The sequence below is a fragment of the Lissotriton vulgaris genome, chromosome 12 (genome assembly GCF_964263255.1).
Source record: "Lissotriton vulgaris chromosome 12, aLisVul1.2, whole genome shotgun sequence".
NCBI lineage: Eukaryota > Metazoa > Chordata > Amphibia > Caudata > Salamandridae > Lissotriton > Lissotriton vulgaris.
Genome location: NC_141700.1, coordinates 79,481,279 through 79,507,329, shown reverse-complemented (window position 1 = coordinate 79,507,329; position 26,051 = coordinate 79,481,279). Strand labels below are relative to the sequence as shown.

Genomic DNA, 26,051 nt, shown 5'->3' with positions numbered 1-26,051 from the left:
CGCCCCCCCATGTCCTCCTCCTCAGATCCTCTCACTAGCACCCGGCGAAAATGCCCATCTCTGATGTACATTTCATTGGTTTAAAAGCGCTGGTAAAGGCTGGCTTTACTAATTCACTCAACTATCCAGATAAAATACATATCTGTTCTTTGCAGCAGGCTATTAACCCTCTGTGCTGCTTTATGTTGAGTCAAAACTGTCACTAGACAAAATTCTGATCTCTCTCTAGCAGATCACAAGAGTTCTCTTTACATTTTTATTGGTGCCTGGAAGCTGGATGCACAAGGAGCTCCGCAGCAGGTGCTTTTAAATCGTAAGTTATTGCCCCTTCCTACTCAGCGCCCACTGCGGCCACACCAGGAGCACCGCCCTAAAGCCGGCCCTGAGTGTGACAGACATCAACTGGTGAAGTAGAAAAGGAACGAACTTAACGTTGCTCTTTGGCAACAGCTTCCAGCATCGTCTGAATATTAAGCTCCAAACATGGTTTGGCCACGTTTCTTCCTCGACGGATTGCTGAAATCACCTTTCGCTATGAGGAAATTTGCATAACTGAACTTCAGCCCTAGAGGGATTACGACTTTACTTCCCCTTTCTGCAGCTGCCGCCTCCATCCCTTCAGACGTACTCCCGAGAGTGTGGGGTCCACGGCCGGGATGGAGCCTGAGGTGACGTACGCGGAGCTGAAGTTCCCTCCGACAGCCCCGCCGCCAAGGAAAGGACAGGGGGCCGCGGTCAGGACAGCAGGTAGGGGGCGCTGCAGACAAGCTTTCATAGGGCCTCTGCATGAGGACTTCTGTAGAGGGCCTGCCACAGAACAGCTATACGGTCACAGCTTTAGGATTTCTATAGGGGCACTGTAGCAGATATTGTGTGGTGTCGCTCATGATTTCTGTAGGGTCGCTGCACCCTTGCTTATGTAGGGTCACTATAACATGGCCGCCGTCTATGAAGTTATCTTCATTCAAATGGCTGGAGTTGCTTTTTCAGGGTGTATGAATGATAAAAGAAAGAGCACATCTGTAATGTCACAGCTGCAGCTCTTCTGAGGGTAACTCAGGTAGTTCTTTAAGGGCACTGCAACTGGTCTTTTGTTTTGCCACGGCAACAGTACACCTCTTTCCTAGTTCTTATATTTGACAAAGGTTTGAAACAGAAAGTCTTCTTGACTCAATATTCTTCTGGGATGTGTTAGTACATTTCAAACTTAGGACCTTATTATAAGTTTGGGGGTGCGGGTGAGAAGGACCGCCCGCTCCGCTCCCGCACTACCAAACCCATGTTTGAACCGCCCGCCAGATTAGGGGTTTTCTCTTGTCTAGTTCTTTGGCTTTATCACAGCAGTGCTCATGACATAGGCACCGCAATGGGAACGTCAAAATCAGTACCTGCGTCGGACTGCTGCAGTCCATGCCGTTCAGGTACTGGTGGGCCTGCACACAGGGGGGCACATGGTGTAGGGCCCCATTTGTTTCCTATCCGCAACTCTTTTCATGGTGGTCAGACCACCATGAAAAGTTTGGCGGTAAGGAAACTCTTAAAATGCTTGGTGGGCTGCAGTGGCCGGCCAAGCATATTGCGGCCTCAAGACGGCCGCAACCCTCCCAGGAATCTTTGATCCCTGTAGGTTCCAGTGGTCCGGGGTGGCCCGACTGCCCTGGTCCTAATAAGGCGTTCGGGAGACCGCCACCGCCATGCTTCCGGGAGTCTGGCAGTCCGTGGACCACCAGACTCGTAATAAAGCCCGTTGCGTAATTGTTGAACAGCACTGACAGTGAGGAGGAGATGTGGCTAGTAGTGACTCGAGCGGTCGACATTGGAACATGGGGAACCAGGCTCAATTCCTGGCGTCGGCGCAACGTTCTGCGACTTCAGGCAAATCACTTAATTTGCCAGTGGCTAGATTAACAAGCTTTGGAAATGCAATAGGTCTCGCATTAGGAAAGTTTGAGCTATTGGTATTGTAAATTACACTTTTTTTATTTATGTGTTGGTTTTGAAAGTAGCAAAATTAATAGCTTTGTCAGTTACAATGCCAATAGTTTTAACTTTTGCAAATGTGTCACCTATAGCATTTGTAATGCAATGTGTGTTGTATTTACATGACTTAGATGTCTTGATATTACAAATAACAATGACTTTTCATTTTGTGACTAATTAATACTTAAATAAAAGTTATTGTAATTTATAATGGCAATAGCTTAAACGTTTGTAAATAACTTTTGTGAAGATTATGTTCAGTGTATTTTATTGTGACGAAAATCCAAGAACATTGCATTTGCACCTACACACACACAGAGCCACACACATATAGATGTGGTGGTGGTGGATCTGGGGGATATGGTGGTGGTGGATGTGGTGGTGGTGGTGGTGATGGTGGATGTGGTGGTGATGGTGGTGGATGTGGGGGTGGATTTGGTGGTGGATGTGGTGGTGGTGGTGGATGTGGTGGAGGTGGTGGATGTGGTGGTGATGTGGTGGATGTGGTGGTGGTGGATGTGGTGGTTGTGGATGTGGTGAAAGTGGTGGTGGATGTGGTGGTGGATGTGGTGGTGGAAGTGATGGTAGTGGGTGTCGTGGATGTGGTGGTGGTGGATGTGGTGGTGGATGAGGTGGCGGATGAGGTGGTGGATGTGGTGGTGGATGTGGTGGTGGTGGATGCGGTGGTGGTGGTGGATGTGGTGGTGGATGTGGCGGTGGATTTCATGGTGGATGTGGAGGTGATGGTGGATGTGGTGGTGGATGTGGTGGTGGATGTGGTGGTGGATGTGGTGGTGGTGGTGAATGTGATGGTGGATGTGATGGTGGATGTGGTGGTGATGGTGGATGCGGTGGGGGTGGTGGAAGTGATGGTTGTGGGTGTGGTGGATGTAGTGGTGGTGGATGCAGTGGTGGATGAGGTGGTGGATGAGGTGGTGGTGGATGTGGTGGTGGATGTGGTGGTGGTGGATGCGGTGGTGGATGTGGTGGTAATGGTGGTGATGGTGGATGTGGTGGTGGTGGATGTGGTGGAAGTGGTGGATGTGGTGGTGGATGTGGTGGTGGATGTGGTGGTGGATGCGGTGGATGTGGTGGTGGTGGTGGATGTGATGGTGGATGTGATGGTGGATGTGGTGGATGTGGTGGTGGATGTGGTGGTGGATGTGGTGGTGGATGTGGTGGTGGATGCGGTGGTGGTGGTTGAAGTGGATGTGGTGGTGGATGTAGTATTTATTTATTATTTATTTAATGGTTTTGTAAAGCGCGTAGTAACTCCGAAGAGCATCCCAGCGCTGATCTGCTTCTCCAGGGGTTTTAGCCAACCAGTGGGATTATATTTGCGGGAAAAGGAAGGTTTTTAGGGTCTTTCTGAACTGGAGGTAGTTCGGTTCTGGTGGTGGTGGTGGGTGTGGTGGTGGTGGTGCATGCGGTGGTGGTGGATGCGGTGGTGGTGGATGTGGTGGATGTGGTGGTGGATGTGGTGGTGGTGGATGTGGTGGATGTGGTGGTGGATGTGGCGGTGGATGTCATGGTGGATGTGGAGGTGATGGTGGATGTGATGGTGGATGTGGTGGTGGTGGGGGTGGTGGATGTGATGGTGGATGTGGTGGTGATGGTGGATGTGGTGGTGATGTGGTGGATGTGGTGGTGGTGGATGTCGTGGTTGTGGATGTGGTGAAAGTGGTGGTGCATGTGGTGGTGGAAGTGATGGTGGTGGGTGTGGTGGATGTGGTGATGTTGGATGCGGTGGTGGATGAGGTGGTGGATGAGGTGGTGGATGAGGTGGTGGATGTGGTGGTGGATGTGGTGGTGGTGGATGTGGTGGTGGTGGATGTGGTGGTGGATGTGGTGGTGGATGTGGTGGATGTGGTGGTGGTGGATGCGGTGGAAGTGGTGGATGTGGTGGTGGATGTGGTGGTGGATGTAGTGGTGGACGTTGTGGTGGTGGTGGATGCGGTGGATGTGGTGGTGGTGAGGGATGTGGTGGTGGTGGATGTGGTGGTGGATTTGGTGGTGTTGGATGTGGCAGTGGTGGATGTGGCAGTGGTGGATGTGGTGGTGGTGGATGTGGTGGTGGATGCGGTGGTGGATGTGGCAGTGGATGTCATGGTGGATGTGGATGTGATGAAAGTGGTGGTGCATGTGGTGGTGAATGTGATGGTGGATGTGGTGGTGGTGGTGGATGTGGTGGTGAATGTGGTGGTGGATGTGGTGGTGGATGTGGTGGATGCAGTGGTGGTGGTGGATGCAGTGGTGGTGGTTGTAGTGGATGTGGTGGTGGATGTAGTGGTGGTGGGTGTGGTGGTGGTGGTGCATGCAGTGGTGGTGGATGCGGTGGTGGTGGATGTGGTGGTGGATGTGGTAGTGGTGGATGTGGTGGATGTGGTGATGGATGTGGCGGTGGATGTGGCGGTGGATGTCATGGTGGATGTGGAGGTGATGGTGGATGTGATGGTGGATGTGGTGGTGGTGGGGGTGATGGATGTGATGGTGGATGTGGTGGTGATGGTGGATGTGGTGGTGATGTGGTGGATGTGGTGGTGGTGGATGTGGTGGTTGTGGATGTGGTGAAAGAGGTGGTGGATGTGGTGGTGGAAGTGATGGTGGTGGGTGTGGTGGTGGTGGACGCGGTGGTGGATGAGGTGGTGGATGAGGTGGTGGAGGAGGTAGTGGATGTGGTGGTGGATGTGGTGGTGGATGTGGTGGTGGTGGATGCGGTGGTGGATGTGGTGGAAGTGGTGGATGTGGGGATGGATGTGGTGGTGGATGTGGTGGTGGTGGTGGATGCGGTGGATGTGGTGGCGGTGGTGGATGTGGTGGTGGTGGATGTGGTGGTGGTGGATGTGGTGGTGGTGGATGCGGTGGAAGTAGTGGATGTGGTGGTGGATGTGGTGGTGGATGTGGTGGTGGTGGTGGATGCGGTGGATGTGGTGGTGGATGTGGTGGTGGTGGATGTGGTGGTGGATATGGTGGTGGTGGATGTGGTGGTGGATGCGGTGGTGGATGCGGTGATGGATGGGGTGGTTGTGTATATTGTCTAGAAGCCTTGTATCAGCAGAGCTGGGCATTATTGACATAACAGCAGTGGCACACAGGTTGGTAACATGCACGTGACCTGGTGACCCTGGAGGCGTGAGTGGTAGGACATTGTTACACCCCTACAGTGTGCGTCTGTGTGGTGTGTCCTGGTGCGTGTCTGTCCGTTTTCACGTGCATTTATTCTGGGAAGGTCTGTGTGTCTCTGTCAGTGTTTGTTAGAAAATGGTTAAAGGGACATCTGTTGTAGAAGTGTTTGTGTGTTTGCGACTGTTTTCATGTGAATGCGTGCCTGCGGGTGTTTATCATCATCTGTGGGAGTCTCTTTGCAAAACGACATGTATGTTCGTGTGTATGTGTGCTCGCACGTGCCTGCGTTAATGTGAATGTGCGTGCTATTGTGTGTAGTGTGTGTGTCTATATGCGTGCGAGTGTGTTTCTCTGTATGTGTCTGTGCGCCCGCGTTTGCACCATTGTGTGCGTGTCCGTGGGCGTGTGTGCGCAGGTAACGGCTTGCTGTGCACACGGTACACACTAGAACAAGTGTTCCCCTGGAGTGTAAAATAAATATGTGTACACTCTTCGCAAATATCCGTCCCGTTTGTCCAAATGAAGCCCGCTATTCGGGTGTATTTTGGGAAAAGGACGTTTCCTGGGCACAGTCTGCAGACGTCTCCCAACAATAGCCCCTTTGCTTTAAAAGAAGACAATGACAGACGCAGTGCTTATCAGGAGAGTAATGCTGAAGGTAGACAGGGGGACGATCCATATGGCTGAGTGTGCCCTGTAGGACATGCACCAACTTACCAGACAGAAGCCCACAACATGGGAGAGGGAAAAAAGAGGGAAGATATTCTCTCACTGAAATAAGAAAAGCTAAAATACAAGGTCCAAGCTCCTCTGGTGTGGTCACTTAATTGTGCACTTCCCACCATATGTTCCCAGAGTAAAGATTACCAGTTAAACAAATGTTCCGCAAAGCGGACCGCCCAGAAAAGCCTGCTGAGCTTTCCTGCTACTCTATCTACCCACAGCTCATTGGAGATCCAGCCCCATCAAGGAAAATCCTTGGAAAATATGTCACTCATGAAAGCGGATTTTCTGGATAGCTTGGCCACATTGAGGAGAGAGCTTAAGGAGGACCTAAAATATTAACTATAGGACCTGAAAGACGACCGAATCCTACACTAGAAAACTTCAGAATGTAAGTAGATTTATTGAGAACGAGGATAACTACCTGGGAACTGAGATGGAGAACCGCGTCTCAGGATGTCACGCTACGGATCATGAATTAAAAAGGCTAGCAATGACTTTGTAAAATGTGCTAATAAAGCGTTAAGAAATAGAAAACCACTCATGGAGAGAGAACATTCGCAACAGAGATTCAAATTAACAACAGCCTGCTGGAAGCGCATACTATTTGAAGACTCGGGGCTCCCGGACACTTGAGGCCATTGCTGTGGGGAGGGGGGAGGAGAAATGCGACATGGCGGGCAGGGGAGGAGGCGGAGCGGGGAGAGGGTGTGAAAGCAGCAGGGGCCTTTGAAGTGAAGCTAAGCTTCACTTCAAAGGTGTGGGAGGAGTGCGGCTGACGGAACAGACGGCGATTTGGTGGTGTGCACGCGCATTTTAGGTCAATGCGCTTGCGCATTGACCTAAAAGCCACGGGCACAGCACCAAATCGCCCAGTTAGGTAAAGTCTGTTTAAGACGGTATAGTCTCGCCTCTTCAATGCGCTTGCGCATTGAGAGGCGAGACCTAAAAATGTGTAATGTCTGGTTCTCCACTAAAGCGCTGTAATAACCTCAGGGCCAGTTTTGAGATACAAAAAAGAGCTCAATATGTTAAGGTGTCTTTTCATTGTGGGTTTATTAAATCATACAGTAAAAATAAGAAAACTATCTCAGCAATATTAATCTATATCAGATTCTCTTTCTAATGTTTCACTGTGCGTGCTAATAATAATAATGCATAGGCATTAGTGTGTTAGTATCAAATTGTAAGAATCTCACGCATATCTTTTAGCCATCCTGCACCATGGTACTAACTGTTTGATTAATAATGAAAACCCCGAATGTACATTTTTTGGGAAGTAGCCACAAGAGCTGGCTATCAACTTCTCTTTGTATTTCCTGTTTAGATTGGGTTTAAAGTTCAGAATACAATGGGGCAGTTATACAAGAAACGAATGCAGAGCTGTGCTGTGTTAGTTTCGAAGCACGGGATGCAACATATTTACAACAGTATGTCGCATCTCTGTGCTTCCCCCTGCGCTGGCGCACAAACTGCTGCCATGGGCCAGCGCAGGCACCCTTGAACCATGGTGCAAGGATGACTGCGTCGCGGGGAGATTGTTTTTGTGCAGGAAGAGGCTCCTTCCTGCACAAAAACAATCAATTGAGGTGATTTCCTCTTCCAATGTGTGCTGTAGAATGCAGCGCGCATTGAAAGATGAACAAACGAGGAGAAATGAAAACATTCCTCCATGTTGCACCTCGCTACACCACCCCTAGGGTGGCGTAGCATTCTGACGCATTTCCAGATTTACAATTTCTCGTAAATCTGAAAATGCGTCAGTGGACATGGGTGTTGCGTTGGAACACCCACAACAACACCCATGTCACACCCCTAACACGCAAAGTGTTGTGTGAACAGGGGTGATATTTACAAGCACAGGTTAAGTCACGCAGGGTGATTTTACCTGTTCTTGTAAATATCACTTAGCAGGCTGCGCCTCTGGTGCGTCACGCAACGTGATGCACCGACGGAGCAAGGGGCTTGTAAATCTGCCTCCATGTCTTTCATCTCATGACTTTCCCACAACTACTCAGGAGACATTCTGTTGGTCCTTGACCTGTAGGGTCATTGTGAGAGCAAGGTCTACATGTGTCATGTTTATGAAGGAGCAGGGACAGCTGACACATGTCACTTGCATGCCTACATGAGTACATGTTTAGAGGTGTTGTGTTCATGGGCACATGTTTCACATGAGTAGTTAACGTAAGTGTAAATTGGTAAACCGCACACCAGGCTAATCCCAGTTGTTCACATAATTTCTCATTTCGGAGTGCGATCCTGGTACATGCTCTGTCCAGTGCCACTGAGGAACATTCCATAGTGAAGATGAAGCATCAGTCCAAGGATGCAACCACCACTAATTCAGATGAAAGAATCATCGTAAACCAGAATTTATGCAATTTAAACCATTTTATTCAGTTAATCCTCGTTTTCTTGTTTATTATCCAGAAATTAGTCATTTTAATTTTCAGATGCGTGTACAATGCTAGTCCATGCATTTTCAACAGCATGTCAAAATTACCAGTTCATCAAATAACGTGTTATAAACACAATGCATTCCAGGCATTTCGCTTTCCTCAGAGGTCCTACCAACAGAACATCCTAGTTTTATTGAAAAACTGTGAAGGGATGGTTAAAATATTTTAAAGGAACATATGCCAATCCTGTCCTACTCAGGTCGACATGTTTCAGCCCTCAGTTGGCCCACAAAGGAGTCTGGATCTTTCCTCAGCACCAAAAAACCCTATGTGACCCTATGTAGTTCCCTTAATCAAAATGGTCATACACGCACTCCGTGCCCACACATTCAATGCCAGATCACTAATATCTGGTTACGTCAATCAGGAAGCTTTTCCTTCTCAGTAAAGGGTCCCTAGCTATGGGAATCTAACACCTTATGGAGGATTGGAGTGGGGAAGCCTTGTAGTCACACATGGAGTGATTGTATCACCATTTTGATTAAGGGAAATACATATGGCCTATCAATAAAACTAGGGTGTTCTTTTGGTTGGTGACAGAGATTTTTAAGTAGATCCCTCTGACTCTCACTATACTTTCCCTCAGTTTGTTGGCAAGGGTCTGCCTTCCCATCAGAAAATGCTTTGGCGGGGGCGGGGTCGCCAATGATGAAGCCCCCGGAAGGGAGGGGGGGGCTGTAAAGCCTTTTAAAACATATTTATTTATTTATTTAGTTATTTATGGGATTTTTAATGCACAGCTAATACCCTAGGGTGTCTAGGCGCAGTAAGATACTTTAGGATACAGTGATCAGCACACAAACTTATTGATTGAAGAGCCAAGTCTTCAAGGCCTTACGGAAGCAAATAAGAGTTGGGGCGGTTTTGATATGTGAGGGGAGAGAATTCCACAATCTGGGAGTTGCTACCAGGAATCGTCTGTCACCCCAGGTGGTAGTTCTTGTTCGGGGAACAGATAGTAGACAATTAGCTGCTGATCTTAAGTTCCTTATAGGGGTGTACACCTGAAATATGTCTGTTGGGTCCCATCAGTGGAACTCCGGGATATTTGGTCCACCTGTAATAGAGGAATTTCTCATACGGCAGGGTGGCTCAGCCTCAAGTGAGGGCTGGTCTGACGAGGGCACATGAATTTTTTGGTTTTTGGCTGTTGCAAGGGAGAGCATGAACTCCTGCCCTATAATCTGCCCTACTTAATTGAATGGGCACGCGCATTAAGAGGATTCTTTATAGGCCTGTTGTGGTTAGATATGGGATTAGTCTCCGTTTCGTAGATTTCCTCCTTCGCTCGCCATCTTAATCCTCCTCACTAGCTCCCGATAGCTAAGGGAGTTCTCTTCAAATCATTTTGCATTTACCATTCCTCCTAACATAGTTTAGGCCTGCTCTATCTTCCGAATCGTCTTCATCCATATTCATCAGTCAGATCCATCCTGTCCAGAAATTCCAGATGTTCCAAAGCCTTAACAATCCTTGAACTTGTACTGGCGACCACTCATTATCCTAGTTGCTGACCAAACATTAGAACTCCCTTCTTCTCAATCTTGAAGCCATTACTAACCATCTTCTCTAAAGTCATCAACTATAAACTGTAACACTTCATCATTCGTCAAGCAACAGCTTAGGCTCCTGGCTTTCCAGATTACCCATGTTATCGCTCTGTTCTGCATCTTCCTTTGGGGTGGATGATGTCGGGTCTTCACCCAGCCCATCTGAGTGCAGTCAACCACCAGCGGCGGGTGCTAGGCGGTATGAGGGAATATTTGGCCTTGTGACTTTACTCCAAACCTGTGCAGGTGAAATGTGAATTCTCTGTGTGTTGTGCTTGTGCATTTCTGATTGTGTGCCTCCAGTTGTCCATATTTATTGGTTGATGATGTGGCTGCATGACCCTGTGTTCCCAAACCCCTATGTCTCCCTATTCCTATGTGTTCCTGCTTCTCTGCCTCCAGTGCTCCAGATTGTGCAGTCACATGGATTCTATGTCTCCGTTTCATTTGCCCCTATCCGTTTTACACCTACCACTATCCACCTCCTATCACTCCATTTCATCTGACCCAAACCGTCACCATCACTGAGTTCTAAGTCTCTGTATCCCTATCCTGATCTTTGTCTTGCCATGTCACATGGGGCCAGATGTACAACCCTAAATTGCATGCGCAAATGGGTTAGCGACCAGTAAGCACATTCAAAAACAAATAGGGCCATGCACAATTCCTATTTAGCGAGTCGCAATTTTTTTGTGTGTCGCTAAATAGGAATTGCGACAAACTATTAGGAAGGGGCGTTTCAGGGGTGTCTCTTCTTAATAGCGAGTCTCTACCTCATGTATGAATGTTTTGCGTCCTCAATTGCGGTCGCGAAACACTCTCAATTTACCGCCCCCTTCAATAGGGTGGTAAAGCACTTACAAATGGGAAGGGGTCCCCATGGGACCCCTTCCCCTTTGCAAATGCAGGGGGTAAATATTTTTTAGGGGCAGGCAGCGGTCCCAGTGACTATCTGCCCTTAAAAAATGAAACAAATGCTTCCAGTTTTTCAGGGCGTTTTCCTGGGCGGGGCTTGGCCTCGGTCAGACGCCATATATCAGACGTGCCAGGCTGAGCTCATTCCCCTTCCCGGTTGCACCAACCTGGCACGAGTAATACGCCCTTAAGGTAGGCACTGCCACTGACACGGGATCTCCGGAGCCGGTAACCCCCTTGTTTTCCACCACCTGCTCATTTCGTTTGTTAAGCTCCTTCCAAACGCTGCTCAGCAAACTCAGACTTTCATTCCGGCCGAAGGGTACAGGGCCGGGACTACTATTCTGAGGTTTTTTACTTTGAAATTGTGACTGTTTGTGTAAAGCCTCGCCGCCTCTCCCTACAGGGGGCATCCAGTCATATATCACTCCTGGCCAGCTCCAATACCGCCTCGGCCTTACATGGCTCGTCACCACGGCATGGTGGTACCCTGTATGCACGAGCATCCCGTAATGCACCTGCACCTCCCAGCATATGTGTGGGTAATTTCGCTCCATTCCTCTTTCTTCTGACTGTTAATAACCTGGTCTGGCACAATGCATACATACGTACCTCCTCTTTGCCTCTAACCATTCAGCACCGCTCATGGTTTCCTACATGTTGAACCAACAGGTGCCTGTCCTGCTTTCCTTTGTACCGTTGTCTATTACAGGACCTCACCTCCCTGTGCAATCGCTCTGATCTGGGCTGGAACCAGAGTTCTGAGCAGTGATCTGCTCTTCACCAGATATATGCTCTTTTAGCATACATATTCAACTCCAATTCAGCTGTATTTCTATGTATATGTATGACTGCAAACCAGGGTCAACCTTCCTAATATAGGGTTTGGAAGCCACCTCGAGTGCATGGGCCGAGGGTGAGGCGCCATGAGCTCCCCCGACAAAACGGGTAACCATCACAAATTGATCATTTGTATGAATTGCATAGCCACATTTACACTGATATCACATACATGTGGCACTTAGCTGAAGGAGTGTGTGTGGAATGTGTAAAACGTTATGTTTTTAACACTTGTCTCTCTGCAGGGATGACGCTGACCAGCAGAACATTTATTTTGTTCAATAACCTACTAGCTGGTTGTATCCTTTAATAACCGTCTACTAGATCAGTATGTGTGGTTAACTCACTTAATTTTTGCACTTCGTTTTGGTCCTGAAGAAAGCCACGTACCACTACGGAGGGCATCAAGGCTGACATACCAGGGAGTTCGTTTAAACTTCACTCCCTCCACACCCGGCTCATCTGAAGGTTTTAGAATACCTCTTAACTACATTGATAAAACATCCCTGAGCTCCTCCCTCTCAGTGAGGGGGTTGTAGCCCCCACTACGACTAGGTTCGCAGTACGAGGAGGTTACCAATGATGAAGCATGCCACCCACGGGTGGGTGAAAGAAACCGTCCTATAAAAGAGCACTCCCCCTCTTCACTTTATACCCAAGGATGCTTTTTTTGTGTTGCTATATAGATTAAGAAATATACACAGAATTACGAGAACCCGAGCCGAAGTCCGGACTCGAACCTGGCTCCCCAGTTCTAAATTCGGTAAACTGGGAGGTGGAACAAGATTACGCACAGGTGTGCCATGGGCATGAGGTTAAAAGAGTTTCGAGGAACCCTAAAATCTGTTAATTTATTTACCGGTGTTTTAAAGGTGTGACAATCTTTTTATCACTGGGATGACAGAGCTTCTGCCCTTGAAAGGCAATCTCTGCCCTCTGTCCACAATCTGGATTGGATATCGAAATAGAAGGCAGATAATCTTAAATGAAATGTTTTTCTTTTTATTAAATAGATTGTAGTGCCTTCACTTCCATCAGGCAGTTCAGCCTTTTCTGCCAACATTGTCATATCATATGGGTTTTTTTGTGTGTGATTTTCTTTTACATTTTTTTGCAACATTTCTGTACATATTTTCAAAATGTCTTCCAGGGATATTTCATAGCTCCCTCATTCAAGGGGGTGTTATATCAGGTCATAACACCACATGTTAGAATAAAGCAGAACAGCACGATATTACACAGCAGAGTATAATATAATGGAGCATCATATATTTCGAAGGGGTACTAAAATGTGAAAACTATAAGTGTCAAAATCAAATAACATTAAAATAGAATTAATTGGACCAGGCACTAACAATGCCACGTTTCACACCTTACAACCTGGGCATCTTCGCCCACCCTGCTGAATGTAGTATATCAACTAGTGAAGATAGGTCAAGAAGGGCAACAATGTCCCTAAAGAGAAAGGAGAGGGCCCGAAGATCTGAAAAACTTGAGTAAGTGTAATGACTTGGGAACTCATGGGTACATCACTAGAGAGGGGGGTTACAGTTGGTGTGTGCAGGTAGGTTGTGGGTTTCTGCGAAGGGATAGGTAAAGAGACCCTCTGTGGGTATTGACCATCCGTTGAATCAATTCTCCACAAAGACATCTGGGTTCACTACGTACTGTTCAGCAAGCGTCAGTGAGCATGTGTGTGCAGTCAATGGGGGTAGAGACATCTTACTAATGTATAAAGGTACATGCCCCGTCAGAAGTGTGTAGGTTCGTTAAGATGGTAGAGGTTGATGAGACACACTCAGGTTGGTGAAGAAGTCAAAATATCAAAAGGGAATGGATCACTTGTCCTTGCAATGTCTTTGTCGATAATCAATAAAAAATCTCTCATTCGGGGGCGTGGCCAAGATGGCGGAGTGAGCGGGCGCTTCTTCCCGCAGCTCCTCCGGCCCGACTAGGCCCGAGCCCTTTTTCGGCAGCTTCTCTCCCCCCGCTGAAGCTCAGCGGCCGTGGGACGGGTGGCGGAGACCTTGGTGCATGCACGGGTGTTAAAATTGGGTCCCGAGTGCCGTTGTAAAAGACTACCTGAACGATGGCGAATTGACTGCGGAGCATCACTGAGCTAAGGCAGCGCGAGTGGCCGGAAGCGGGGTCCTACAGCGAGCCCCGGCACGGGGGCTTCGGCTGAACAGCGTGGCGTCTGTTTGCCACTTTGCAGCGGTTCTGTGCCTTTGAAGCTGGTGAGCCGGATGAAGAGCCCGCGAGGGACGCTGCGGGGAAGAACGGTCGCTGACTGGGAATAGCGACACTCGAGACCGCGGCTGCGGCCTTGAACACCACGCGCTCCCCGGTCCCGACTGAAGTTTGGGGAGAAGTACGGAACGGTGGGCAGGACAATTGGCCCTACTACGGATCGGGAGACCCCGGAGGGGACTCATTGTTGTAGCCCTGAGACTGTATGCAACTCGGGCAGTGGCCATTGGAGTCGGAAGGTCTTCTTGGAGACGCCTAGCCGCCATTTTGTCCCCGAGAAGACGACGGAGACGAGCCCCTGAGGTAGCGGCCTAGGCTACTACGCGCCCCCCCGGCCCCGGACGGAGTGTCCAGCAAAGGTGCGGTTCGGTTGGCGGTGCCACGGACCGGGAGATCTCTGAGCGGGCTCACTGCTACAACCCCGGAACTGGCTGGCGGTCTGGACATTGGTTAGAGACGAAGGAGGGTCTATACAGTGGCGCCCGGCCGCCATTTTGTTCTTGAGGGTACGGAACAATCGACGGCCCTGCTATATCGGAATCTTACCTCGACCACATTTGGCCCACTAGTGGAGACCCAGCGACGCCGGGACCTACTGTTGGCAGTCTTAAATTCCCTCTTCCATTGGGCGGTGTGCTGCGGTCCACGGTGTGCAAATGGCGAGCGGCCGGAACGTGAAGAAGGGGGATCGCAGGCTCCCGGACATGCTCAGCAGGGCCCAGCAACAGCGTGATAAAGCACAGCCGTCCCCGAGCTCTTCCAGAAACTCAGGAAAACCGGCTGGGGGGGAACCCCCGGTCGCAAGATCTTTCATGGAGGCCCTGTTTAGTTCGCTCAAAGAGGACTTTCAGACACTAAAGCAGGAAGTGGCCAGCTAGGTGCGAGAGGTTCGCAGTGAAGTGGAGGGCCTTGGTGAGCGGATGGAAACGGTGGAGACGGCGGCCCACCGGAGGGATGAGGAGATTGTCCACCTGCAACAGGAGGTACTTCGCCTCAGGGAACAGCACGTGGACCTCCAAGCGCATAATGAAGACCTGGAGAACAGGTCGAGACGGAATAACATACGGGTCCGGGGAGTCCCGTCCGCTGAAGAGGGTGCTGATGTTGCTGGCTACCTGAGGGACATGTTCAGGGAGATCCTGGGTGAGCCAGCGGACTTCCCAATCCGGATTGATAGGGCCCACAGGGTTGGCCGTCAGCGACAATCGACGGCGCCTCCACCGGACATTTTGGCCTACCTTCCTGATTTCCTTGTAAAGGAGCGCATAATGGCGGAGGCCCGCAAGAAGCAACCACTAACCTTCCGAGAACGCCCCGTCGCGCTGTTTCAAGACTTGTCTGCCATCACGTTGCAAAAATGCAGGGCCTTCAAGATTGCGACGGACTTTCTGAGGGAGCATGAAACACTGTATTCTTGGGGGCATCCCTTCCGTCTCATCTTTCGCTGGAACGGCGTGATGCACCAATTGCGCTCCTTGCAGGAGGTCTGTGGGGTCCTGGGTCTCACAGCTACGGAGGAGGACGAAGCGACGCCGGGCCGGAGACGCTCAGAACGAGGAGGACGACGGAGAACGGCGAGAAGGAGATTGGTGGCTAGCGCCGGGAGGCCGGATTCACCTATCATCAGAGCGGAAATGGCCAACGCGTTGAGAGAGGCGGCCAGGGACTCTGCTGCCACAAATGGTGTAGCCTTGACGGCGTAGAAACGCTGCGGGGGGAGAAGGACATAGCTTCTGATGACAGCAGGTTTGGGGCTGGAGGGAGGTTGGAGGGGAGGCGGGAAAAACGAGTGGCCGGACGTCCACTTTAAGTTCTTTCTATGGACTTGTCCGTTCTGGGACATGACTGGGACATTGGGTTGTTCGAGTTTGGGTGGGGAGGTGGGATTGTTGGCCAGTTGCCATGGGGTTGGTTTGGGGGAAGTTGGGGGGAAGGGGGGAAATCGTCCAGTGCCTTACATAATATTGCATTATTTCACTTTAGCACCCCTGCGCTACCGCCCCGTGCCCTACCCTGCCCGATTGGGTGCCCGCAGCTTAGCGCACACTGGCCTTCACGAATATGGCGACACTTAAAGTAGTGACCCTTAATGTTAAGGGATTAAACAATCCAGTTAAAAGAAGGGCAATCTTGTCTCTGTTGGAGGGGACACAAGCGGACATTTGTCTCCTGCAGGAAACCCACTTGTTAACACAAGACTGTCATAGGCTGCGTTCTCGCAAGTTTCCCACACAGTTCTTCTCTTCCACTACCTCTAAGAAAGCGGGGGTGGCCATATTGATAGCAAGTTCCTTCAGGGGGGAGGTGCTGTACAAACTCGCAGAACAGAAGGGGAGGCTGTTGGCGTACCGCCTCAAGCTGGGGGATGTGGCGTTTACTATTGGCTCTTTGTATAGCCCGAACGACCACCAGGAGCGCTTTCTAGACTCGGCGTTGGTGGACGTGACTGCCTCCCCGGACAGACATATCATTTTAGGGGGGGGATCTGAACATGGTTTTTGATTCCGCACTTGATAGATCCGTGCAGAGACACCCGCAAACTGGGGAACTTTCACAGGCAGGAAAGGCTCGGCTCGCTGATCTGGACCTGCACGACCTTTGGCGCACACTGCACCCCACGGATAGAGACTATTCTTATTATTCACATGCACACCGGACATATGCGAGGTTGGACCACTTGTTGGTCAGCGGACCGATGTGTGCCTCTGCTAAGACGGCAGACATAGGGGTCCTCTCATTATCAGATCACGCGCCGGTCGCGGGTACATTTGTGCTGCCACCGGTCTCCCCCTCCCTCGGTGTCTGGCGTCTTAGGGACACTCTATTACATAAAAAAACTGTTGTGAAACACATTGAGGAGTCAATCCGGGAGTACCAAACACATAACAATAACCCAGACACCTCGCTAGCGACACAGTGGGCGGCGCTGAAGGCGGTCCTGAGAGGGGAGTTTATTTCTATCTCCTCGGCAGAGAACAGGGAGAGACAGCGCAAGAGGGAGGAGTTGACTTCCAAAGTTAGAGAACTGGAGCATGTACATCGCCGTACGGGGGCCCCTAGGATATGGAAACAGCTGAAGGCTGCTAGGAAACTCTTATCGGCGTTAGATATGGACAGGGCCGAATACGCGGCGCTGCGCCTGAAACACGCGTTTTACACGGGAGGGGACAGGTGTGGAAAACTCCTGGCGAATAGGCTTCGTGTGGCGCATCAGCGTAACCTGGTTAAGGAACTGTTGGATTCTGATGGGGTGGCGGTCTCTGAGCACGCAGCGGTAGCGGAGGTGTTCCGTAGGTTCTATGAAGACCTCTACACAGGGGAGCCCCCTTTGCCGCAAGATACAGCGGACTACCTGGAGTCGGTGGCCCTCCCGGCACTGGACCCAGCGCAGGCGGAGCACCTGGAACGTAGTATTCACGTAGAGGAGGTGATAGCCGCCATCTCCAGGCTCAAGCATGGGAAGGCCCCGGGCCCGGACTTTTATACGTCCCTGTTTTATAAGACCTTTTGCCCGGTTGTGGCACCTATCCTTGCCCGCCTATTCAACTCCTTCTCTGCACCGGGGGCCATTCCGCCGGACCTATTAAGAGCAACGGTCTCGGTAATTCCGAAACCAGGGAAGGACCGGACCCTCTGTGGCTCGTACAGGCCAATATCCCTCCTGAATGTTGACCTAAAGCTATATACGGGGATTTTGGCATCCAGACTGGCTTTACATCTGCCGGGCCTGATAGAGGCTGATCAGGCTGGATTTGTCCCAGGTCGACAAACAGTCGATAATACCAAGAGAGTGGTGCACGTCTTGGAGAAGGCCTCACGGATTCCAGGAGTAAGAATGCTGCTGGTGGTGGACGCGGAGAAAGCATTTGATCGCGTTCATTGGCCCTATCTTGAACAGATGCTCCGGAAGATGGGTATCGGAGAGAAGTTCTGTTCGATGATTTTTAATTGTTACAAGTCCCCATCGGCTACAGTTAGAGTTAATGGCTGTAGCTCCCGCAGCTTCGAGATAGAAAGGGGTACTAGACAAGGGTGCCCGCTTTCCCCACTTCTCTTTGCCCTATACATGGAGCCGTTTGCCCAGAGGATTCGCCAGAACCCGGATGCGATAGGGGTTAAGATGGGGCGATATGTCCATACGGTTAGTCTCTATGCAGACAATGTCCTATTGACCCTGGATGACCCGATGCGGGCCCTCCCGGCATGCATTAAGGAGCTGGATGATTTCTCGAAAGTGGCGGGCTTCAAGATGAACATGGTGAAGTCAGCGACCCTGGATGTGTCCCTGGCAGTGGATACAAGACGAGACCTGCAGAGGCTTTTTCCTATGCAGTGGTCGTCATCCCTGGTACCTTACCTGGGGATTCTGTTAGCACCGACGTTACCAGCAATGGTGACGGCCAATTACGCATCTCTGGGCAGGAAAATCAAGGAGGAGTTGGCCCGCTGGGGTAAAGGAATGTTGTCCTGGCTTGGCAGAATAGCTGCGGTTAAGATGACGGTCTTGCCCAGATCTTGTATCTCTTTCGGGCCTTGCCGCTCCAACCGCCTACGGGATGGATTAGACAGACGCAAGCAGATAGGGCGCATTGATGACCTAAGCACTGGACGTGGGGAAGTTGGGCGGGGGTTGGGGGGGAGTTGGGGTGTTGGGGGAGGGTTAAAGGGGGGAAGGAGGGTCGGCTTCTTGCTTTTCCTTTCTTTAGCCTTTCAGCTTCACCGACAGTGGCAAACACGTCAAGCCTTTCTTCAACTGAACTTTATCTGCGGTTGCCACTGTCCATCACCATGCTCTGACTACTCTTGCTTTGATGTTTTTGTTTGTAATGTGCATACCCCTCCCTTCTTTGTCCCCTTCTCTCCTATGTTTTGCCTTAATAAAAAGCTTTAAACCTAAAAATCTCTCATTCACATACACAAGCCGTGAGGCGGTATATCTTGGTTCTCCGCCCTGTTAAGAACGTGACAGCATCATCATTGGGTTTCTTTTTTGTCGTATGCTTTCCTCTATCCGGAGGAGAACCACTGGTTATTAATGTAGTTATCAACGAAAAAAAGAGAGGTGAGCGTGCTCAAGTGATCTCAGGTCAAGTGATCCATTCCCTTATGATATTTTGTGTTACTGCAAGGAAGCTGAATGGATTACAATCCCTTATTTCTCCCTCGTCTTGATTTAATATATGGTGAAGAAAACAGACATAAGAGTCTGATACTGGTTGGTCTGTTGCATGGCAGATGAGATTGGATATGGGATTTATATAGCACAAACTTGGACCAAAGGCATTAGACCTTTTTATATGAGACTCACCAATGTTACAAGACAGACATATTTTGTGCATATTTAATTGGACATGGGGAGGTTACGTGATTTGTTCAGAATCAGAAGATGTAAAGCTGGGGTTGGATTCAACCCTGGTCCACCATTTCCAGAGTTGCAGCTCTAGCCACTAGCCCACATCTTCTCCCCTATAGCTGCACCCACCCTTGTAGCCAGCTTGAGGCAAGGAGTACATTAAAAAGTTTTGGAAGATGCTTGATTCCCACATATACATGTCACACTGCACATCACAGATCCATTGCAGATCATTGCCAGAATCCAAACATACCACTGGAGGGAGTGGATGGTAGCAAATAAGGGATGGCTGGCTACTCCATCGAAAGAGTTTACCTCTTCCTACACATATCAGATGTCCACTGCCACCAGCTCTAAATCAAGTGCATACATTTGGGCAGTCTTTCTAAGTCCTCCGATGTTTGCTTCCCATTTAACCCTAAATCAGATCCATGGTGTCCAGATAGCGTAGAGAGGCAGGATAACCATACCTACCAGATGGCTGTTTACTAGCAGCTGTAAGTGGCACGCTTTGAGATGAGTCACAGCAAAAGTGAGCGGTCATGTCAGAAGCGCCAGGCCAATCTGAGAAAGACCAGGAGAGGGTCACCAGGATGCTCCAATTCTGCAATGCATCTCCCAATGCCAACAGCATAACACCACATGACTGGGTGCTCCTGTGCCCTCTTGTCTCACAGGTAGAGTAATAATATTATTTGTATTACAGCTGCCTTTATATTTACTAAGCACATGTCTACCTAAGCACCTTTGCAATAGGAACAAACGAAAGGAACCATAAAGAAATTAAAAACCAGTGAGCAAGAGGACAAAAACACTGCATTTATTTTTCTTAATTTGTTTCTTTTATTTTATTTGAAAAGATTTATATAGCGCTGGCTAGACCCGGAGGTATCAGAGCGCTTTACATGAGGTAGAATATTGTTTCAGAACATTGTTACATAGTTACATCGGTTGCTGGAGCGTCGCATAACATAGAAAGGGAAACAGTGTAACATAGTTACATGAGTTACCAAAGCATAGCATAACATAGAAAAAAAACGTCAAGGGGGAAAGAACTTCAGGGGACAAAGAAAAGTCAGACCTGAAAAGGGGGAGGCAGTCAAAGAATCAAGGAGGGAGGAGACAGGGGAGGGAAAAGAAACATAACGGTGAGACGAGGAACACAATGTCCGATGTCCGGCTGGGTAGGTGAAGGCCGAGTGGTGAACCAGAGCCAAACTCCTCTATAGCTGCAGTGGACAGCTCCACCGGGCATCGGCCAAGGGTGCTTGAGTGTCTGCATGTCTAGGACAGAGCCTATAAATAGATATGTTTATAGGACTTGGGCTGAAAGCCCCTGAAAGGTGTGGGACCTCTGCACCACAGGGGCTGCTGATGACACTGTTACCGTTGTGTTATGTGCTCTGGGGCGTGCAAGCACAGGCAGGGATGCATGACTGATGGGAAGAGGTGTAACTGCTCAAGAAACCACAAGACAGCCCACACCAATCACAAATGACTCATGCTGTCAACACGTAGACTGGTGACATGTTCCTTCTTTCAGTGACCACGACTGGAAAGACACCTGTTTCTTCGCCAGCGTCTACAAAGTTGGTGTGGACTCTGGCCATTTTAACACTCATCCTGCTGGTGCTTGTGATCACTCTCTCAATTCTCTGTAAGTATTTTGCAGAATATTATTTTGCCATTTCAATAAGCATTGTTCCAAAGCTTACTTAAAAAACATGGGTCTTCTGCTGCTCTTTGGGTTGGGCCTCTGATGGCCACCAGGTGTCGTGATATTGAGAGTGCCCCGGGGGCATAACTGCATGAGTGACAGCTTTTTGCGCCCCTGGGGCACTTTGATATTCTGGAAGGAGTCATAGTCACCTGTGCTGCCCCTTCTGTAATGCAGATCGCGTTGGCGCAAAATGTGTGCAATTGCAATCTCTAAGAGACTTTCCCTCATTTGCTTGGGATTTTGGTTCCAGGGGAATGAGGGAACCTATTCCTTTTGCATCAGCGCAATATTACAGACATTGTGGTAGGTGCAAAGAATCAGTCAAGAGACACACCGACTATGTGCCAGATAAAGGTAGTGCACAGTTAGTGCAACCCTATTGGTCACCCTTGGTAAGGGAGTGACATGGATTAGCCGGGATCCCAATGTAGGCGCAAAGGTAAAGAGTCAAGCAAGAGGCACACTGACTATGAGCCACATAGAGGAGGTGGACCTTCAAGGTCACCCATGGGAAAGAGTAGACATGGATTACCCAAAGATCCCCATGTATATAGTGCAGTCACTCACTGTACCTGCCTGCAGGAGGAGTTCTGTCCTCTTTGAACGGAATGCTGGTTGTTGCCAGCATAGTGAAAGTCAAACAGGAGGCTTCGAACAGCTGGTCTGTGCTTCGCTGATGAGCTGTTCAAAATGAAAACACAGTGGGACTGTGTGCCTTATCTATAATGTAGCCCCTTGTGCACCATATGTGTAAAGTGGATTTCCCTATGGCTGTTAAGTGTCCCACCATATTTTGTATGATACCTAACCCTGGGCGGAGTTCGCGGAGTTGCACTACGCGAAGTGCAAAAATAAACTTGTTGCACTACGCGGAGCTCCGCAAGCTGCGGAGTACGGTAGAAAAATGCCATTTGCGGTGATTGCACAGTGCTGGATGCTAGTCCGCACTGTGCAATCATTGCGAACAGTGCAATGCACAGCGCAAGCTTACCTTTTTGCTGCTCGAGTAGATTTTTACTCAACTGACAGCTTTCTCAATGCGAACAGGCACTTTCTCAACGCGAGCGGGCTCGAGCATAAGCGACCACCCGCAATGAGAAACCTGACCCCCCGCCCCCCATTGAGAAATCTCGCTGGGAGTTTTTTTTTCCACGCTCGCCAACTTGATGTTGGCAAACGAGAAAAAATCTCGCCTGGAGGTGGATTTTCCCCGCTCGCATTCACCAACTTGATGTTAGTGAATGCGAGCGAGGAAAAAACTCTGCTCCGCTGCGCAAAGTAGAGTTTCTCGGAACTCAACATGCTCCGAGTAACGTGGAGAAAGGGAAACTCCACAAACTCCGTGAGCGGAGCGGAGTTCACCGCCCAGGGTTAATGATACCTACTTTTTGCGTTCCAGAATTCGTAATTTTAAGGTTGTCATTATAAGTGGGCTTAGAAATCCCAGCATGCAAAGTGACATTGGCTCATAAAACCAAGAGTAGCAGAAGGTGTGGTGTCATGCATAAGTTATACCATCAGGCAGGTATGCTTCCTGTGTGATGTTTCATTGTCTATGTTAAGTTTAATCCTCTCACACTGCTCTTAATGTGAGGGCTGCACTGATTGCTAGGGTGACCAAAGCATTTAATGGTATCGCTGACCTAGGTTTCCTGTCCTAAGCATTTCATCTACAAATCAATGTTATCCATTGTATTCATCTAATTAGTATTTTTGAAGCACACCAAGACTACAATACCCAGAATGCCTTAGGTTTTTATACAAAGGGCAAGGCCTGGAATCGTGTCAGTGAAGAGATAGTACAGAGATGGCCAACCTACTGATGACCCCAGTATTAACCTTAAATTTCATATGAATGTCTAACCTGATGTACATTAAGGCACCAAAGGAGTTAGCTAAAAGACTTTTCAGGGGTGTCATTTAAGGGTAGGTGTGGCTAGTAAATCCCAACTCTCTGCTGTAGTTTCTCTCCCATGTCATTTTAATGGCAAGATATGTTTTACCATCAATAAGGCATAAGATGAAAGCACTCCTTGGGGAATTGTAGCAGCACTTGGACTGGCTGGACTGGGACTGCTCTGGCTCGGAAAGGAAGACATTGCAACTAGCAGATGCATTTATAGAGTGTGAGAGTGTTTCTGAAAGACAACTGAAGACTCAAACTCCTTGTGTCTTCTTAGAAAACGTTTGTGCCATCTCCTAATGGTCAGCTGCTCTTGATACCAATCCATGATTATTACACGTACAAATTGCCTCATGCCCGATTGAATTTTGTGACTCTGTTGAAGTCATCTTTCATGTGTTCCAGCCATGAGGTGGTCCAGTCAACTGCAGGAGATGACAGCGGAAGTGATGCAATACTCTGCCAATGCCACCCTTTTATCTGAAGAAGTCATGTATTTCTCCAAGAAGTGGGACACCGCCCAGCAAAACCTTACCCAGTTGCTAGCCGAGTACGACACAATGACCTGGCTATACCAAAATATGTCTGTATCCTTCCAAAACACTAACGAGACACTCCAAGGCCTGCTGGAGCAGCAGAGGCAAGCAGATGAACACTGGACACATATGTGGCAATGGCTGCAAGGACGAAACCTTTTTCAGTGTTCGAGGGAGGACATGAGCGGTCATACAGGTGAGGTCATTTGTGTGAGTCCGATAGCTTGGCAGCGATATAGTATTTGAATCTTGCAATAGTCACAAATGAAGTTCTGCATTTATGGCTTGATCTGTATGTTATGAGGTTGTCATCAGTCAAAAATAATTCCTACGAATTAGGTATATTCAGACGTTGAAGTATGATGCTCAAGCCCTTCAGCCACATAATGGAAGATATCTTGCTGTGTTTGGAGGAGATCAGCTGAAATACCGTTTTTGCAGACTTTTTAGTTTGAGTTAATATTAAGTCTTCTAAGATTGTATGTTCTTAATGGTCTGTGTACAAGATGTATTCAAGAGAGGAAACTTTAAAGTGATGGTTATGATATCTGTGACAGAGATCTCCCCCTGTGGTTAAGTACAGGGGAAAAGTAAAAAAGTGTATTAAAAAGTGTGTTCAAAATTCTAAAATGAGTATGAATACTTTTATGTTGAATAATTTTGTAAATTAACTTTATATATTGTAAATGCAGAACACCATTTAAAAACGAACTTAATTCTAATGTAAATGTTAATTATTTGAAATATATTAAATTACATTAAAAAGTTTGAAGTTTAAATTAACAAACAACAAAAAACATAATATATTTTATGTATTATAAATTACTTAAAATTATCTGTAGAATTAATTAAAAGATTCATTTTAAATAACATATTAAATATGTTTTATTTTTAGATCTATTTTATTAATGTAAATGTATTTTTAACTTGTTCAAATTATTTTATTTTATTTACCATTATTTCCTATGGGATTGTTATTTTACGTCCCTGCAGCCATTATTTTCTGTGGACGGGTTCTTGCAGTGCCATTGGTTGGTCATGTGTGGGCTGGAATTATTCCCCATCTGCACTGGAGTACATTGGCTACTGTTTTGGGTCCAACCATAGAAATGAAGTTGGTGAATTGCAATAGGCTTATTCTTTTGGGGGAGAGTGCATGTCCCTCCCTAAACCCCTTGCTAATGCTCTCCAAACCTATCCTTACACGTCCCTAAAACCCTCTCATGTAGTAGTAAACTTTTCTGCCACTCCCCATGGTGGCTCCCACATTTACTACTAAGGGGACGATTACGAATACGTTAGGAAAGGATTCCCCCCAAATCGTGTTGGGAATGCTTTCCGTATGAATCGCACTCTGGGAGTCCCACCGACCGAGTATGATGTGTCCGTATGTGTATGGACTCAGTTCGGTCAGACCCCCATTGAATTCATGGGGAGCCTGTGTACCCAACATAAACACAGGCTACCATTGAAAAAAGGGGTGGGGGAAATCGTACACCCTGTGGTGGACACCCCATGGTGTCCGCCACACTGTGCATGTATGGAAAGGGGGGACCCATGGCTACCCCCTGCAACTGATTAGGAGGGCCCCGGGTGAAGGGGGGCCAATCCCGATTCCCACAGCCATTTCATCTAGTCGAAATCGATTTGATGAGACTGTCAGAATCGGTCATCGTACTCGCTGGTTCAGAAACCGTCACCATTGCGCTGCATGAATCATCTCAGAACGAGTCAGACTGCCTAGATGGCATTTGGAACCGATCCGGTCAGTGCGGATGGCTTCCTCGCGTCGTACTTGGTCGTTCGGAAATGGTGACGATTCGTTCGGAAACATAGGCTCCGAATCGGATTTACTTTTTCGGTATCCAGTTTGTAGCCCTTCCTAACGAGATCGTAATCGGCTCCTAAGTAGTAAACTTACATGTGTGAGGACCTTATAGCAAAAAGATAGGCAAGGTGAAGGTAAGTATTTACACTCATAGGTTTGTGAATTGCATTTTGTAGTATTTAAGTAGTCTACCGTAGAAATACTTTACATACTACAAAATATAGTTTGTGAACCAGGCCAATAGATTCCATAACACACTTGACTGTTCAGTGTGACCGTGATGGGCTTGGCCTGCCAGACCTACTAGCTAATGAGGTTTCCAATGTCAGTGTCAGAACATAGAGATGGGCGACAGGTAAGGAGTCATTTGATGGTGTAATGCCCAACAATGTTTGAGATCTGTATGGCCTTGTTGAGCAGGAGTTTAAAAATCCCCGACAGCAGAGATCTGCTAACCAATTCCAGGACGCACAGTACCGAAGATACTCATATGCTAAAGACGTTCAAACAAAATTAAACTGGAGTTCCTCTAGAATTGGAAAATCAAATAATTTATGCTTAATCAGCAAACATGCAATCATATATATATATGTTGAGTATGCAAAATCCATTCATGGTTTTATGCACTTCATCTGATGATCAGAAAATAAATGTCCTCAAGACATTCCAATATTCAAAGATGTCGAATCTCCAAAGTCTTTTGGGTCATAATAACCCATTGTTAGGGCAAACTTTCAACACAGTTTGTGCTCGCTCAGGATCTCCTGCCAATACCAATGGTGCTCTCTCAGAATCTCCTGCCAATGTTAAAAAAATTACCATTTGAGATTTGATTTTCCAAATTCTGGTTGAACTTCAGTTTATT

General features: G+C 48.3%; 1 protein-coding gene across 1 annotated transcript in view; it reads left to right on the top strand.

The window, feature by feature from the left end:
- The first annotated feature begins 613 nt into the window (after positions 1 to 613).
- LOC147673372 (uncharacterized) overlaps positions 614 to 26,051 on the top strand; it is a 51,356-nt gene continuing 25,918 nt past the window's right edge. The window contains exons 1-3 of the mRNA XM_086947231.1: positions 614 to 747; positions 20,743 to 20,856; positions 23,228 to 23,554. Coding sequence (XP_086803357.1) covers positions 657 to 747; positions 20,743 to 20,856; positions 23,228 to 23,554 — 532 coding nt within the window. The 5' untranslated portion in view covers positions 614 to 656. The remainder of the gene's footprint in view (positions 748 to 20,742; positions 20,857 to 23,227; positions 23,555 to 26,051) is intronic.